A 17,198-nucleotide genomic window follows, 5' to 3' on the forward strand; every position below is an offset into this window, starting at 1 on the left:
AGCTGATTCACTTTCTATTTAAATTCATTAACCCTGAACAGTAATAAATTTAGCAGTTTTATTGTACTTTCAAGTCCGATTTAAAAATTCCATCATCAATGCTCAATTCCATGAACACTTTTAAAAGCTATTTACACCAATTTTGTTAGAGAATAAGGCATATTTTAAATGCCTTTAAATATGCACAAAGACCCCTGGCTCTTTCTCCACTAAAATATGACAAAAAGGATTTCTTTCCTGACATTTCAATATCATCTTATGAACAGCTAGCTGAATATAACTCCCCATTTCCCAACTTTATGCCTTCCAATGCTTTAAACATAAGCCCACAAGTATGGTACCTAGGATATACTTGCTGATAGCAGAATGAAAATAGCTTTGAACAGAGGAAAGGATTAATGGTGGCAAGGAATTCCAAATAGATATTGTTTTCATTGCATTAGGATCAACCTCCATGGCTTCCAAACAAGTTTGTCACATATAACTGCATTTATACTGAAGCATTAGACATGAATATAAGCTCTTTTTAAAGAACAAAATAGATGGTTGGAACAGGTTTCTTACAATAAATGGCAATTTAATGCACTTCAAAACTATATTCATCCAACTGTGACACAAATTTATCCCCAAGTTTTAGTCCAGGTGAATACCAGACTTAGGACAAGAAAACTTCAACTCAGATATCTTCTCAGCAATGAATATGATTTTGACACTACTCTATGCCCTAGCCTCAGTCTTCAATCCCCAAGCAACACAATGCATTCAGTTTCTCTTGACAGCAATACATTAACCACCAATAACACAAACCAGAGTTTGCCAGATTTTGGTAGGATGATAATCCAATATGCTTTTTTATATATTGACCACGTGTGCCAGCAATACAAAAGGGTCTGGGTTTGGCAAGACAGCAGCAATGCACTGAAAAAAAAGTTATTATTTCCCTTCTCAGTTTTGTTCCATCTTAGATTAAACAACCTATCTAATATCTACAGAGTGGGCCTTTTAGCTCATCCTCCCCCTTAATTTTTGCTTGACAGATGCTGTGTTTAGTCTTTGAAATAGAGATGTTTAATATGTAAATAGTGCATTATGTCACAGAAGGGATGTTCCATATTTGGCCATTTAACGTGCCTGCATTACACAGAAGATCGGAAAACCTTTCTTGAAAGTTTTGACTAAACGAACATCCTCCTTCATGTTCAGAATGTGAGCAGCACATGACAGTTACAATAACTTTACACGCTATAAATAAGATAGCTGTTGTGTTCCAGTTTCCCTTCTCCCATCACTTATATATACACTTCCAATCACATGCCCAGATAACATATTTGCCATTATTTTAATACATATAAATTCCTCTTGAATTTATCTAAGTGACTGGGACGAACAAAGTATATCTAATATAAGGAAAATTTTGGATCAACAATTTGGCAATGTTGCTTCTGCACTGTAACTCTAAAAGGAGTTATACAAGAAACTTGCTATAATTTCTAACGTAGGCATATAATGCCATGCTTGTATGAAAAGCTGTCTAAAATTCAGGAGGTAAAAATTATTTTTTAATAACAAGCAACACAAATATAGAAAACAAATTAAAAAGATTTAAAATTGCTGATAACTTGGTAAGAGTGCAGCATTGGCATACTTATATTAGGACAACAAATTTTAAAATTATGGATATATGAAATAATGTTCCACTTTTATATGATACAGATACCAAGAGTATGTGTTTCCAAGCAATTCAGTCTCAAAACAATACCTGATCCAAATTCAAAATTCTAATAAACTGCATAATACGTAACAGATTAAAATGCTGGATATTTTGAGCTCAACAATCACATTTAGAGCTTTTGCTTTATTTTCACCAATAAAATGACTTAATTTACAAGAACGTTTATGTAGGTAACTTTACAGTAGGTAACTTCCACCAGCAAAATTAAAATCTACCAGCAAAATACACAAACCATGTCTGTAATTAGAGAGTCATCTGGCTAAATCTGAATTAAAAAACTGCAGAAAATACAAAATTGCCAAAGCAAATATTTAAAAAATGAAGTTAAATTTGATTTACTGTATCGAGGCTACCTACCGATCATCTTTCTATGTATAAATACACATATAGTTAACTTAATTATTTCATTTTGAAAGAGGCAAGATAAATATTCATCATTTCCATCAGCTGACAAGTAAAAGCTAGTTTTAGTCCACTTATTCAGTTGCAGATCCAACAACACTGACAGGACCATGCCAACTGAGGTAGCTTGTGAATTGCCTTGTTATTGAAATCATTTGGGGGAGGAAGGATTAAATACAAGGCAGCATGTGACTTACATACAGTGTCTTGTAATACCACAGCATCCCCGAGGCTATTAAAACAATAGTGCAAGTGATACTTTGTGCTAACCATTCTGGCCTTTCCTTACCCTCATCCAATCTATGTCAATTTTGTTAGCACACACAAAAACCAAAAGAAAGCAGGTTTTTTTGCCATCTGGATTATGACACCAAACACGATTCTTTTAGTCTAGCAGTATTAACAGAGCTCTCCACATCTGCAGTAACTTCAAACATCCTTTCACTTCCTTTATAAAAAAAACATGCACACATGCAGCCAGTATGCAGCCCACCCATTTGTTTGTCTTTGTTGTTGTTGTTGTTGATGATGCCTATGACATCCCTTATTTAATTTTATATTATTTTTAATTACAAGTTGAGGTTGTTGCCATTGTTCAAAAAGTGAATCTGCCTTGGATCCATATATGTGACATGTGGCGTAAGAAAATGAAGATTTATCTGTCAAAATCACATCACAGATGGGGGGGGGGGGCATTTATCATTTAGCTGAAAAGACAAGATTGCAGAGAGCAACCTCCTTTCCTGTCAAGCCAACCTTTAGAAATTTCTAACATGCTCTTAAACTTTTTATATAAGCAAACCTACACACCTTGGAAGCTGCCCTCTCTACTCTGGCCTGGGCAGTAAAAATGGCATCTGAAAATCAAGGTCAGCCATGTCACTTCACTAAGGGGCTGCCTTTAATTACAGTCCATGCAATGACAAAATGGAACAGAGGATGTTAACTCTTCTTTCACATTTATACCAGTCTGCAGAAAATTATGATTAAAAATAAATAAAAAGGCTATACAACCAACTCCATCAAGCATCAGGCATAACAGAAACTCTAAACCCTGCAGCAGCACATTTTGCATTTCCAGGCAGCTTTGGTGCCCTTTCATGGCCTATATAAAAGACTTGTATAAGAATTGGGGGAGGAAAAGCTACCCAGATTTGCGTTTTGTCTCCATTTTACACATTGGTTCAATCAACTTTGAAATTTGAGAGAAAGAATTATTCTGAGAAGTAAAGCTTATTTTTGTATGACTTAAAAGGTATTGTAGGGTGACACTTTTAGGATCCTTTCCATTCTAAGAACCAGAATAAGAACTAAGCAAGAGTAACAGGTGGACATAGATGTTTTATATTTCATAAGGAACTTACTTTTATGATGGTGGTGGGATTGTACCTGTTTCCTGCAATAAATGTATGAATGCTATAGTGCAGAGATATACACTAGGAGCATGTGACACAAAACTGAGCCAAACAAGTCTACACTCATGAACATTCACTGCAAAGATAGAGATATCCATCTGTCAAATAATAATTTGTTTCCTAATACCATAAACCTATGACCTATGTTAAAACATAATGATAAAGTATGATATGGAATTAAATTTGCTGTGAAGGCTTTTTTGTAAGGTAAGTATAAAGGGAGGAAACAGTGGATTTTTTAAAAAAAAGCTTCAGATGGGGAAAAAAGCCCAGTTCTCTTCTGTGTCCTCTTCTTTGGGTGAGCACAATTTGGCAACGCAGTATCAAAAAATGTATAGAACATGAAAGATGTGAAAGAGAGCAGCTAGAAAGTTATTCTATGATATGCCATGACTTTTACGCTTCTGTAGATAACTGTAAGAACACTGGAGGTGTGCATACTTACTATAAATAAAAATAATGAAATTTTAATTCACGAATTGGTAAGATAAAATGTCAGAAAACATTTTTTACAAAACAACAAACTTTCAATGTTCAGCCTGTAAGCATGCCATTCCTGCCTCCCCTCCCCCCATCACTTTGATTTACCTGCTATATGTTCCTGCTTAGGACAAATTCCTCTAGATGACGTTGACAAACAATCGTCATCCTCAGGTGTGACCTGGATGCCAACCTCCACGGGATTGGAAGTTTTTCGCAGCTCGCTTGGCGAGGGTGAAGGGGGCTTATCCACAGCCTTCTCTAGGCAAAGAGTGCCATTGCATTGTTTCCGTTTGTGCTCAATAAAAATAAGAATATCCCCCAAAGGGAAGTTCATCTGACACTGGCCACAGGTAAGGAGGTCGTGGTCGCCTTCTGGAGCTCCCAAAGTACCATGATCTGGTTCATCGTCTGTAAGAATGGCTTCAATAGGTTCGGCTGCAAAGAAAGAAACAAAAGAAATCAGGAATTCAAATACAGATTAAGAAATAAAAAGAATTGGAGAGGGAAAGTATGTTTTCAGAGTACAGGACAAACATTTTTAAAAAATCCCAAATATTGGGTAGCAGTACTGACACTTCTAATCTAGCGTTGTGCTGGGGTGCCTAAACTAAAAAAAGGGGGGGGGAGGAACATCCACACAAGTACTTTATTTCATCAAGAGCATTTCTTAAAACAAAATGCATTACACATTCCTATTTTTAAATGATTATATGCTTTATTATAGTATTAGTTTTAACAGAAAAAAATAGGTCACTCTTGTTCCAAACCTAAGGAGTTTCTTCTTAATAGCATGTTGTCATGCTATAAGAAAAGAAATTTACCAGCGACATCAAGCAATTGTATCTGAAAGAAAACCAAATGTAATGCTAATAACTGAGGTGAGAATTTCAGATTCTTTCAGAGCTCAAAAAATTAGAGAGAGATTTGCTATTTACAAATCAGCATGTTAAATAAAAATACAAATGTCTCAGAATTCTTATCTTTATTTACCTCCTCCAAAAGTAAACCTCAGAACTATCTATCTATAAACCCATGGATTTCTCTTTTCTTTTCACAAAACAATATTTGTTTATTTTCTCCCTGTCAAGTGTCGTATGTTGGAATGAATATGCTACTTTAGGGTACACTTATGCATACAAGTGTTTGGACATGCATACAAAAATATAAGTAAGCATAATCACATAATTACAAAATTGATTGCTTGTGTCCATCCGCCAGTTGGCACCCATTACCTGAACAGCCCATGGTTTTTAAGTATGTTCCTATGTTCTGTGTCATACATATGCAGATGCACACAGAATTTCCTAGAAGTCTTCTCTAAAATGATCAAGCAAACAGAAAACAAGATAAATCCACAGTATTTTATTTATCAAGTATTATTAAGAAACAAGAATAGCCAAACATTTCATTTACAAAATATAAATATGTATCTTCAAACTACTCAAAATTTCCAGTCACAATTAAGATGCTTTTGAACATCTAGGAAAATAAACCAAATTAGTCCTTTTCGCCATTTAGAGGAAATGTGTCACATTTATTCAGAATATATTAGTAATGATGGCCTTCATAAGGTAAAATATTAGTATAAACATGACTGAATTCCAGCATTCATTACCAAAATCCTTTCTTTACAGCACCTTTCTTAATGTTGTCCAAGTTGATTAATTTGCTGAACAAGCTCCAGAAAGCTAAAATTCTGTTTATACAGGCAACATTCCAATAGGTATTTTAACAAGGTGCATAACAATACTGCAATTAGCTTTTTATCCCACTATTATTTTCTATTAAAGTACTTTTGCAGAAAGTGTTCATGATTTCAGTCTTCCACACAGACTGAAAGAGAGGGAGAAGAAAAAATCATCTTGGGATGTAATTTCATTACAACCGTACAGTACTTTCACCTATAAACAAACATGAAATAGTACTCTTGCAAAATATCAAAAGCTACCAGTTAAGAAAAAAGTGAAAGGACACAATACCTCAACAGTTAATCAGCTTGACCTTCTTTAATATATGGCCAATTTCACATTTAATGAATTTAAAGCCACAGAGAATCAAAAAATAGATTTTAATTTGACTGAGTCATATTGAAATAGATTTGGTGGTTTTTTTAAAAGTATACTCAGATTTAATTTGTTTCCGAACAATCCATATTAGTTAAGGGAATCTCAAGAAATTCCCATATGTGTAAGGGAACATAATTTTAGGATGTCATAGCTCTATCTAAACAATTCTGCAAATCTCTGCTTTCACATTATTTTTTGTCTCCCAAGTTTACTCCTAAATATAGAGTAATAATGATTATAGAAACATGAACATTATTTTTACATTAAAATATCTTCAGGCCATAGCTCTTAAGCTCTCTTGACCAAACATAATGTAGTAATACCAGTTGTGATTAATAGTCAAGAGGGAAATTGGGACTATGAGTGATTTTATGGTATCTACTTTCCCCTACTATTTTCGGGTGAGCAAATATCTAGTTCTCTCTAACAAAATGGCAGGCAACAAATAGAATAATAAATTGTCTCAGTACACTCTATCTTGAAAATATTTAAATACCTGAAATATTTTTCCATGCAAGCTTCAAAGCTCAATCTAAGAAGCAAAGTATTTTCTATAAAACAGAAAGTTCTATAAGGAGTAATTAGTCAAACTATAAGACTAGGGCCTAAAATTGTGAAATTAGTAAGTTGGTTTAGCAAGAAAACTCAAAACATTTGTTCCCTAAGCAGTTAAAATTTATACTAGATAACGGTTGGGGAAAATGATTTCTTATAAAGTTGGCTGTAAATTGGTCTAGATTTTCTCTAAAAAACAGCAAATCAAGTAAAACTAAAAAGTATTGTTGATTGCACCTTCGCAATTTATCCAATTAATTTTAGAAGAGGCAAAGTTCTTAAGAATAGGATATTACAATGTACAGATATAAAACCCATACCTTCCATATGTTTATGCATTTAATATAAATGATTGCTAATCAAGATTAATGATAAGACAATAAATGAGCAAGAGCTAGCACACTACGTTTGTTTAAAAAACGGTTTCCTAAAATACAGAATGCAGGGCAAAAGTGTACTGCTGTTATTAAAAGTATGTCTGCAATTCAAAGAGCTAGTGTATTATCATCCTTGATGCTGATTATTTGCATGGTATGCTTTGTTTCTAATTTATTGGCAACCACTTTTTATATTTTAATTGTTCGTTATTTCTGTTTACATTAATACATCATTAATGAAAAAGGGGATTGTATTTTCTCTTTTAAAGGCCAACCTAAAAGGAAGGTGGAGTTTTTAATTAAAAAACAAAACACTAGTGTCACAGATTTTCACTTCTTTACAAAGAACAGGAGAAAAAAAGAAAGAAGACAGAAGCAGAAATGCCAACGAAGGCATTTTCCAGATTATAGTAGAAAACATGTCTTTCATTTTTGAAATATGAATTAGGATGGAACAAGCAATCAAATGAGTCAAATTAATGCAAGGCAATTAAACATATATTTCTCCCTCCCCATCCGCAAAATAGTTAAAACTGAAACAACAGCTCAGTTTCAACTTTGCATTCAAGTGGATTACTTTAAGAGAAACTGAGGGAGAGGAGGGATATTCAAAAAGAGAAGAAAGGAAAAAAGAAAATTTAAGTGTTTAGGTGAATGAACATCTGGATGGATGTAAACTTGGGAAGGAGCAGAAAATACAATTTGGGGGCATATAGGTTAGCCTCAGAAACCTCATCTAGTAACACTTGCAAGGGAGCCAAAATATTTGCTTGCCTTTTCAGCCAGCTGTTCTCTTAGAGATCTACTTTAAAAACAAAATAAACCAATTGATTTTCAAAAGCAACAATAAGCTTTCTAATAGGACTGAGACTGAATGAAAACAGCCCTCACGAAGCCACCCAAACAAAAGCAGATGCTCCACAAATTAAGCCAAAGCACCCAAAAGTCTTTGGAAAGCAATTTAATACCCTTGAATTTTTGTAGTTTTTATCAAAAAAATTAGTTGCCATCTAAGAAATACTATTTCTAAATGCTAAGAAGGGTTGCCTTTCTCAGTTTGTGTTGTGTGGATAAATAATCACATACGATGTTGTAGTGTGCTTGATCATATAATAATTATTTTAATGCTGTTTTTCCAAACAGAAGTATTCCTGCTTTGGAGGGAGGGATGACAAGATGAAAAGCAGTAACTGTAAATACTCTATAGGGGAGGGAATCTACTAAAAGAATAATTTGAATGTTACAGTCCTTTCCAAAAGATTAACACAGGAAACAAAATTAAAAGCAAAAAAGGAGGAGCTGAATTACAGAGGAACAGTGGGAGATAAAGAAGGGAGAATATCTGAACACACACACACACAACATATACATAAATACACAGAACTCTCGCCCCACCTTCCAATGCCAAATGAAAAATATAGAAAATTAAAAGATGTGTGAGCAAAAAGGATCAGGTTCAAGTTCACTAAGCTTTCTTGATCTCACTCTGCCTCCTAGTGGCTAAAATTCACATTTAAATTTAAAAAATATACAGAAACGGAAAAAGAATAGTTTTAACCCAACTCACATAAATTGCCCTCTCTGCTATAATCTCATTATCCCCTATTCTCTCATTTTGCTCCCCAAGACAAGATGAAGAAGACATGAAAAAATAAACTTCTATAGGAATTCTGCTGATCCCTTGTTACACAACACAAATCTCTAAACAAAAACTTGCACCTCTATATATTTATTTTTGGGGCTAATTTTCAAGTCTTCTGCAGGTGAATGTGGAGCAGAGAAACTAGAATATAGTTACAAATCATCTTCTTTACATTGTAAAAAGGGGCATCTTTTCCTCCAAATAGCCACTTCTCCTTCCCCACCCCCTACCTCTCATTTCAGATAAGAGTCAAATTAGGTTATCAGTTTGGCTGAAGGAAGGGAGGGAGAATGAATCTTGCAACGTGTTTGGAAGGTGATAGCATGTTCAAAAGTGTCAGTTATGTTGCAATAAACATACGATTTTGCATTTCAAATAACAAAAATAATTGTAGGAATGGACAGAAAAGCAACATGCAACATATTTGAAAAGACAACTATAATTCATGAAAATGAAAGGGCAGCGATGTTTCATTTGTTGGCTATTTTAATTAAGTATTCGTATTGCTAAACGATATTTTACATTACAATGGAAGCAGCAATTAATGGGAGACAAGGCCACTGACGGCGAAAATGCAAAGTTTTGCAAAACCAAAAGAAAAACCAATCTTGAAAATTAAAGGGGAAAATAATAATAAAATAATAACAGCTCAAGGAAGACCATTTATTTTTCTTTTGCAAATATAACTTATACATTTAATGTCTTCCTTCTTTCCTCCCCCCCCCCCCCCCCCACCTCGACTTTGCCCTCCGCCTTCAACCATCTCAAGTCCAGACCAGACTTCCCTTTTGTGTTTGCAAGCAAGCACGGCTTTGCTCGAGCTTTTGTACACCGCATGCCTGGAAGGCTGAAAGAGGAAACCCGAGCCATAGCAAAAAATCCCTATTTTGTTTAAATGAAAAAGGAAATACAACCTTTAGATCAAAATGCAATTACTGAGGTGGAAGTTCTAATTAATTGTTTAGGGGAGATTAATGTTCCCTTTCTTATGATCAGAGCTGACACAGCTGCACGTAAGCTTGTATTTATTTTTATAATATCTACAAAACCTTGCATGTGTGCATGTATATATGTTGTATGAATTTCTTCTCCTTCCAATACGTTTGTTCTCCTAGCCTGTTTTGCTGGCAGCGACTCCGCAGCACACGCGGCGCTTGTAAACAGTCAGACACGAGATTTTTCCCAATCAAAATCCACTTCCACTTTTTTTTTTTGAAAATCTTCCAAAAACTAGTACAAAAGAAAGGAGGGGAATTCCACACGCATACATATCCACACACTCCGATCCTTCTCACATTTTTAGCTGTACGCAAGCTAACCCAAGTTTCTGCAAAGCAAGAGTTTGGGGGCTTAACGACGGAAAGAGAAAAGGAGGGGGTAAAATGAGGCTGGTAAGAGTAGGCAGTTGACTGGGGGAGGGGAGAAAAGCTAATCGTGGCGGTGCAAGAGAAAAGCAGCCGATCTCCGGCCAAAAACAGACACCACGTCTGGCCCCTTCCTTGCCCTTTCCCGGTGCGGAGTTGGAGAGGAGAGAGAAAGAAAGAAAAAGGAGCGGGACATACAGAAAAGGGTGGGGGTAGGCGATCTCTCTCCGCCACTATCCCTATCTTGATGGTGGAGACAAAAGAAATGGTCCCCCCTTTCACCCCATCTATAAAAAAGGAGATTTGCACGGAATGAGCAAAGCGGATTTGAAAAAAAGGCAAAGTCGTCACACGACAAGGCGCTCGGAGAGCACCTAATCTCTCCGCGTGAAAATAAAAGAAAGTGCCCCGATTCAACCACCCCACACACACACACACATACATGTACCGCTTTCTTCCGTACTTTCATCCCCTCCTTTAAGCCGCCTGCCTCTTCTCTGTCCTTTGCACACACACAAAAATGTGTATCTTTGCGTGCTTTCTTAAGTTGCAATTCATTTGTAAGCTGCAGGCGCGCGCACTCAGACACGCTCTCTTCCGGCAAAATATCTATAGAAGAATCAATGGGGGGGAGGAGAGACAAATGGAACTTTGAGCGAGGGAGCAAGCGGTCGTAAGCGCTGAAGAACAGAAGGACCTTCTCTGAAAAGTACTGAAGGTGCTAGCGATGCAAAAAAAAGAGGGAGGGGCAAGGGGCCTGAGTTTTAAGGTGAGTTGCTTTTTTGTCTTCCAATGCATTAAAAAGACGCATGCACAAAGAAAGAGTGAAATGTGCAAAATATTAAAAAATAATTGAATTATGATTGTTAGTTTGCAAGCGAGTGTGCTCAAAGGTAAAAAGCAGAGCGGCAAGGTGGTTTACTTACGCGAAAATTCCCGTTTGCTTAAGTGCTGGGGTTTCCCTTGCTTGCGGCGAGACATTGTGGTGTTGGTTGCTCGGGCGGGCGCGCACGGAGCTCTCTCGCTCGGATCACATCGGGAAGCGCCGGGTGAGCAAGGAGGGAGACTCCAGAGAAAATACCTTCATCAATGTCTTTTGACATCCAAAATAAATTAGAAATAATACAAAGATGGCGCGGGGAAGATGAATTGTGGGATAGCAGTCATGGCTTTTTCTTTTTCTTTTTTTCCTTTCTGTGCAAGAGAGGGAGAAACAGACAGGGGGGAAAAAGAAGAGAGAGAGAGAGAGAGAGATGAAAAAAATGGCAAAAGCCCCCCTGAGCTGCAAGTTCAAGTGCGGACGTGACGTCCCTACGAACTTGAACGTCAAGCGGCTGGATGGACAGAGACATACAAAACATGGGCAGGGCGAAACTGGAGGAAAGGGGAGGAGGGAAGCTGTGCGCCACGCCAATGGACAGTCATCGGGGGCTGGACATGATCAAGCAAAAGAGTGAGGGGGGAGCCGTAGCAGGGCAAGCCAATGGCCAGTGGTGGGGGGAGAAGAGGGGGTTACCCTCCTAGGCACCAGGCACACGCTGCTGCTCCTCCGGAGGGAGGCGGAGTGGTAAAAGACGCGGGGAGGGAGAGGCGTGCGTAAAGGCGCGCAACAGCCCCGGAGTGACCGCAGAAAAAGGAAAGGCACGCTGGAGGAGCAAGAAGACTTGATACGAAAGAAAGTGTTCTGTAAGCCTTTAAAAAAATCAATTAGAGCCAGGAGGGAAATTTAAAAGAGAAGGGAGGGGCGAGCAGAGGGAAAGGGAGAGACCGTAAAATGTAACAAGAAGTCAAATACCCCTGGAAATGAGTGCTCTTATCTTCATAGAGTTGCTAGCAAATTGCCGCACAATTAAAAAGCAAAACAGCGGTAACGAACAGACAAAAGTGAGAGCATAACTACCTCACCTTTTAAGAGGTGAAAACTTAAAATTGTTCAAGTAGGATCAGGCCCAGAGGTTATGCCATTATTCTCCGGACAAGCAATTACCTCGGAAGGAGCAAGTATAAAAAACAACGCTGATTGTTTGATTATAGTAACAGATACACTGCAACGGATCCTGGGAGCTCTATTTGATTTCGTGTGGGTCTCTATTGCGAAGAATAGAAGTTGGTACATTTTTCTTAAGATTAAAAATACAGTAATTCCTAAATGTTGTATGGATTAAAACGGAATAAAGGATCTCCAGCTTTGATAAACAGGTTGATTCTCCCTTTTCCCCACTTGGTTGGAATCGTCGCTCCGTAAAACATACTAGTATATAACCAGAAAAATGTGTAAAGATTCAACATAATTGAATAGCCCTCGTTGAATTCAGTGACAGTTACCCTTGAGTAAACAAGAGGACACTCGGGTTGTAAGAATGTAACCCATTGTAAATAAATATAACTCCATTACCAAGAGAATTTAAAGGGGATTCTTCATTGGACGCAGTGGAACTTCCTTCCAAAGAGATTGCATAGGATCGCAGAACTCATGTTGCCAATATGCTTGAGACCCTGGTCCTTTACAAGTAGTCTAAGCAAGCTGAAGGGGGAGGGGTATATAACAAGCTATGAAACGTGCTGATCCTGTCTTAGGAAAGCTGGAAATGGGGTCAGAGAACGGAGGTTCACCTGTTGCTTTGTGGGGGGGTGTCCTCCGGCGAAACCTGAAAGGTAGCTTTGGAGACGGTAGCAGGTCTTATTAAGTTTGTGAAAGAATAAGTTATTATTTGTGAAATAATAATACGAAGCTTTTCACCAACCCCCTAACCATGTACTGTCCAAAATATTTTCGGAAGAAATTTAAAAGTGGAACATTTTTTTTAAAAAAAGAGGAAGACGGTTGTCCCCTCCCAAGAAGAAAGGGAATGTTTGCGATCCTATCCTGAAGAGGAAAGAAACTTACAGGGGGCGAAAAAAACAACGATTTGTTAAGATGGGGGACATATCAGCGACCATGAAGGGTCCCGGATTTGGTGCTGGAAGGGGAAAAAACGTTTATCTTCAACTCCAGCTCACAATATACAAGAGAAGGCAAGTCTAGAAAAAACACCCCTTCATTTTAAGAAGAGAAGAATTAGCCCCACAAGTAATGAAAGAGAAGGAAAGAATAGGAAAAGATTGGGTTTTCTCCGTGGTCAAAAAGGCCAAGTAAGAATTCCACGACGGCCTGACACCTTTAGTCCCATTGAACTGATTGAGGCTCATTCTTAGGTAATTGGCTATAGAAGGGCATTCCCTCGGCTTGAGGAGGGCATTAGGGGAGGGGAGGAAGAAGCAGCAGACAAGGGAATGATAACCAGCAATTAAAAAGGACCGCTGCCCTAATGTCCGTGTGAGAAAAGCAAGAGTTCCTCGTTACAGTAAAGAAAAAGAAAAAAAGCAGAAAAATCCCGCGCTGGGGAAAATGAACTTTCTGCTGTTCGCCTTCCAACCACAAAAAGAAAGAAAGCCGCACAGAGAAGAGAAGGCTAAGCACGGCGGCGGAGGGTGGGTCGGTTGAACAGCAGAGGCGAAGGAACGGGAGGCGGGCTGGGAGACGCGAAGGAGCGAGAGGGTTCGGCGCCAAGCTTGGCGACGCGAGCTGAGCAGAGCGAGGTGCGGCGGCGGCCCCGTGCGTCCTTGCGGTGGGGGAGGGGCGTCGTGCGCGCGGGCCTTTTCCAGACACGGCGAAGTCCGCGCGGGCAAAAGGTCCTTTTTCAACGCTCCTTTCTCTGCCCCCTTCGCCACCTTTCAATCACTTCCGTTGAAAGCAATGAAGGCCAAGAAAGAGGAGCGCGAAGGTGAAGCCAAAGGCTTGATGTGACGCGTGCGATTATCGATTGTGTTGTAGTTTTGTTTTGCTTTTTTTTTTAACGGTCTTGAATGGGGCGGGGGGGAATCGACCTAGCCATTTCAACTTTGGAGAGAGAGCCTGATGCCCCGCGCAGGGCCCGGATCAATTCTGTCCCCTGAAAGAATCGAACTTGGCACGCAGGCGCACGCACAGGCCACCAGTCAGCCAAAGTTGTGCATTTTTCGGGTCTTTCTGATTTCTAGAAAAGTCTGTCTGTTGGGTGCGTTTCTTCGGAAGAAAGTTCTAGAGTGGGAGCCCTTGCGAACGGGAACTTTTGAAAAGTACTTGAGAGGCCGGTTGAAATCTTTAATGAATGGGTCTCAATTCCGTCCCCCCCGCACTAATTCTTGGGCCCGGCCGTCGAATTTGTCTAATTTGCGCCCACTTGGGGCGCTCTCCTTAATAGGCGCCTCACACTTATGGTCCATCCTGCGGGGGCCTACCCCTGAGTAAGACCACCGAAGGCCAGTGGGGCTTATTCCTGAGTAAGCATGCCCAGGACCTCAGCCATAACGCCCTCCAATAGGCACCGCTCGTCTTTAAAAACCCAACTTTTACACGGCCCCGCGCTTTGTCCAACGCGCCGAAACAGCTGCTTCCAAACGAGTTGCGCAGAAACAGGCGCGCTCGCCTCCTTGAAGGGGCGTCTTGTGCAAGCTTCCACGCGGACTCGGACACACGCGCCCACTTTCTCAACAAGCTCTGTTGGGTGCAGCAAGCTACTTGCTGACCAGCCGACGGTCGGAACTGCCACCCCTCTGCGCACCACTACAAATGTTTCGACTGCAGACCTGCCCCGTTTTGAACCGAGGGTTTTCCGAGGATAGTACAGGGCCTCGCGGGAAGGAGTGGGCATTCTTCATTTCTCTCCAAACACATTCGCACGTGCTTTTCTCGCGACTGTTGACTCCACTTAACAGAACTTCTGAGCAATTGGCATAGGATCAGGGTATAATTCTTGCTGTCACCCCAACAGAAAGATCTGTTTTCTTTCATCCAAACGCGTACCCGGAGAAGCTCAAAGACCTCCTCTTCAGTGTTCCCCCTTCTCGGATACGCCTGCACAACCCCGGCCCTCTCAGAAACGATTTCTGATCCGAACGGGGAAGGAAGAGGCTCTCAGAAATCAGCAGATCCATTCCCCTCCTAGCACTTACGGGGCTCCAAAACATAACAGCGCTTTCGCCTCGGCTCCGGAGAAAAAGGCAAAGGACGAGTTTCCCGAGGAATCGAACGATCCCCGGGCGAGATGGAGTGGCCGTCGGCAGCGGCGTCGCGTGCGAATTAGTTAATGACGCTGGATGGAAGGGGGTTCGAACTGTAGCCCCCCTCCGTAAGTTTCTTCTCTGGTCAAGGGAACTTTGGGGAAGGCAGCTGCTGAATTTCGAAAGCACCTGCACCTGGGCATGGGGGGAGGGGGGGTTGAAGAAGGAATCGTGACGATTTTACTGCCAGGGAAGCCATGAGCAGCCCGCCATTCCTTGGAAGTCAAGCCAAATACGGCTATTAGAAAGTTCAGTGCCTCATTGACCTTGGTGTAACCGAGTTCCCGGGTAGATAGACGCCTTGAGTTCAGCGGCTCCTCTTTGGAGGGGCAAGGCCTTTCCAGGGGAAGGGGACATTTTGGGTGAGTGGCACTGCACCTGGCAGGCCCTGAGGTGCTGTGCCTGCTGTGGTCTGTCCTGCAGAGTTAAGCAGGCCTGTAGCTGCCAGTGCCTGCAAGTCTGTTCGGAGACGGCTTCGCGCGCCTCCACCCGTACGACAAGGGCTCCCCCTAGAACCGGCAAGTGAGATATTGATGGAGGAGGAAGCTCCGGTTTCTTAGAGTCCCTTTGCCAGCTTTCTGTCCTCCCTGGGCTCAGCGAAAACCCCACAGAAGAAAAAGGTGCGTTGAATGGGACAGCGAACAAGGAGGCACTTCTGAATATCATCAAAATGTCCGCATCTTTCCTTCTTCCCATCCCACCGCAGCAACTCGATCTCCTCCAATACTACCTGCAGTCAGCCCGAGTAGATGTTGGCAGCTGAAAAATGACACCACTTGGAGTTACCTTAATGGCAATCTGTGAATGTTGAAGATGAATAGTAAGATTAGATGGTAGCGAGGAAAAAACCGCCCAGTAAAACAAGGAGGCTGCGATAAGATGAAAAGATGAAAAGAAAGAAATCAAACCTAAGGCGGGTAGTGAGAAACATCCGTAGAAAATATGGTAAGGGGAAACAGGTGGGGAAGGATTTCATTGTGAAATGGGCAAAAGGGTGCAGGAAATGTGACACAAACGCAGCTAGATGCACAGCTCTGTGGTAGAGAAAAAGGGGGAGGTAGTAAAGGCACAAAATACAACTAAAGTTATCAGTGAGCTAATGTAGAAATCAGCCCTGTGGAATCAAAACAAATTCCTTCTGCTTCCAACTAAAATAACGTCAACTTCAGTATGTTAGATGAAAGATCTTTTGATATTTTTTTCAGCATGTTTGTCTTCCAAGCAAACATGCTTATTTGGAAAGAAATTTTCTGAAGTCAGTGCAGCATAGTTGGAAGAAAAGTGCTTTGAATAAGGAGCAAAATGGGTGTTCCAAAGGAGTATATGTGCAAATGAGAGTTAAATCCATTTGTAAGTACATTTAATACACACCATTAAAAGTAGGCAAATAATTCTGTTCTCAGGCTTGTCTGAAAATATGCTTGAAATAAGGAAAATATGCATATTTTTGGCACTCTATCTGGAATACTAGTCCAAAGCAAGTATATTCCTTTAAAAAAATTGAAAAGAGTACCTACCTTTGCTTAGACCATGTGTGAAAAAGAGCCAGAATCAATGTACACTCTAATTATGTTTCAAAACATATTTAAAATATATATTTGTGTGCATGAATACAGGTTTTCTTCACACTACTGACTTATCTATAGTTAAATTGGCCATGTATTATGCATTTAGCCCAAGTTTTTGATTGCCAAGATGCCCTGAGCTATAAGCTAGCCATGCAGGCAGGATTTGCCAATTCGCTTGGGTAAAGCTGCCTGGTTAGTGATACAGTATGTCTTGCAAACCCAACTATGCAATCTGAAGCTCTGTATCCTGACTGGAATCTAGCACTATTTTTGTTTCATTAAATTTTTCATGTTAGCAGAACTATCAATATTTTACTTTCATTTTTGTTTTCTGCTTTGTGTTACCTGTGTGTCTCTTGTCTTTAATTTCTAAATAAATTCCACCTAACACCCCTTTCTTTTACTGTAGGAAGGAACAATTAAAAATGAGGCTTAGTTATTTGGAAGACATAATTAAGAAGGTGGTTTCAGAGACCCCACCCCTCAGGGGCATACTCCAGACACCTTTCTCT

At 39.9% G+C, this 17,198-nt stretch overlaps 1 protein-coding gene and 1 long non-coding RNA gene across 8 annotated transcripts in view; one reads left to right on the top strand and one right to left on the bottom strand.

Annotated features, from left to right (window-relative positions):
• The window catches only part of BCL11A (BCL11 transcription factor A), a 203,951-nt gene extending 192,271 nt beyond the window's left edge, over nt 1-11,680 (bottom strand). For 2 of the 7 annotated variants that reach the window (XM_026676729.2, XM_087961237.1), the window contains exons 1-2: nt 10,963-11,680; nt 4,138-4,467 (exon numbers count right to left, since the gene is read on the bottom strand). In XM_026676729.2, coding sequence (XP_026532514.1) covers nt 4,138-4,467; nt 10,963-11,017 — 385 coding nt within the window. In that variant the 5' untranslated portion in view covers nt 11,018-11,680. Of the gene's footprint in view, nt 1-4,137; nt 4,468-10,499; nt 10,638-10,962 lie in introns of those variants that run through there. The other 5 variants (XM_087961218.1, XM_026676730.2, XM_087961252.1 and 2 more) reach the window with 5 other exon arrangements.
• Nucleotides 10,530-17,198, top strand: part of LOC148132756 (uncharacterized) — a 43,412-nt gene continuing 36,743 nt past the window's right edge. The window contains exon 1 of the long non-coding RNA XR_015748795.1: nt 10,530-10,805. This is a non-coding gene — a long non-coding RNA (uncharacterized LOC148132756). The remainder of the gene's footprint in view (nt 10,806-17,198) is intronic.

This window comes from Notechis scutatus, chromosome 1 (assembly GCF_049901735.1).
Source record: "Notechis scutatus isolate UNSWTSFEM ecotype Mainland chromosome 1, rNotScu1.2, whole genome shotgun sequence".
Classification (NCBI taxonomy): Eukaryota; Metazoa; Chordata; class Lepidosauria; order Squamata; family Elapidae; genus Notechis; species Notechis scutatus.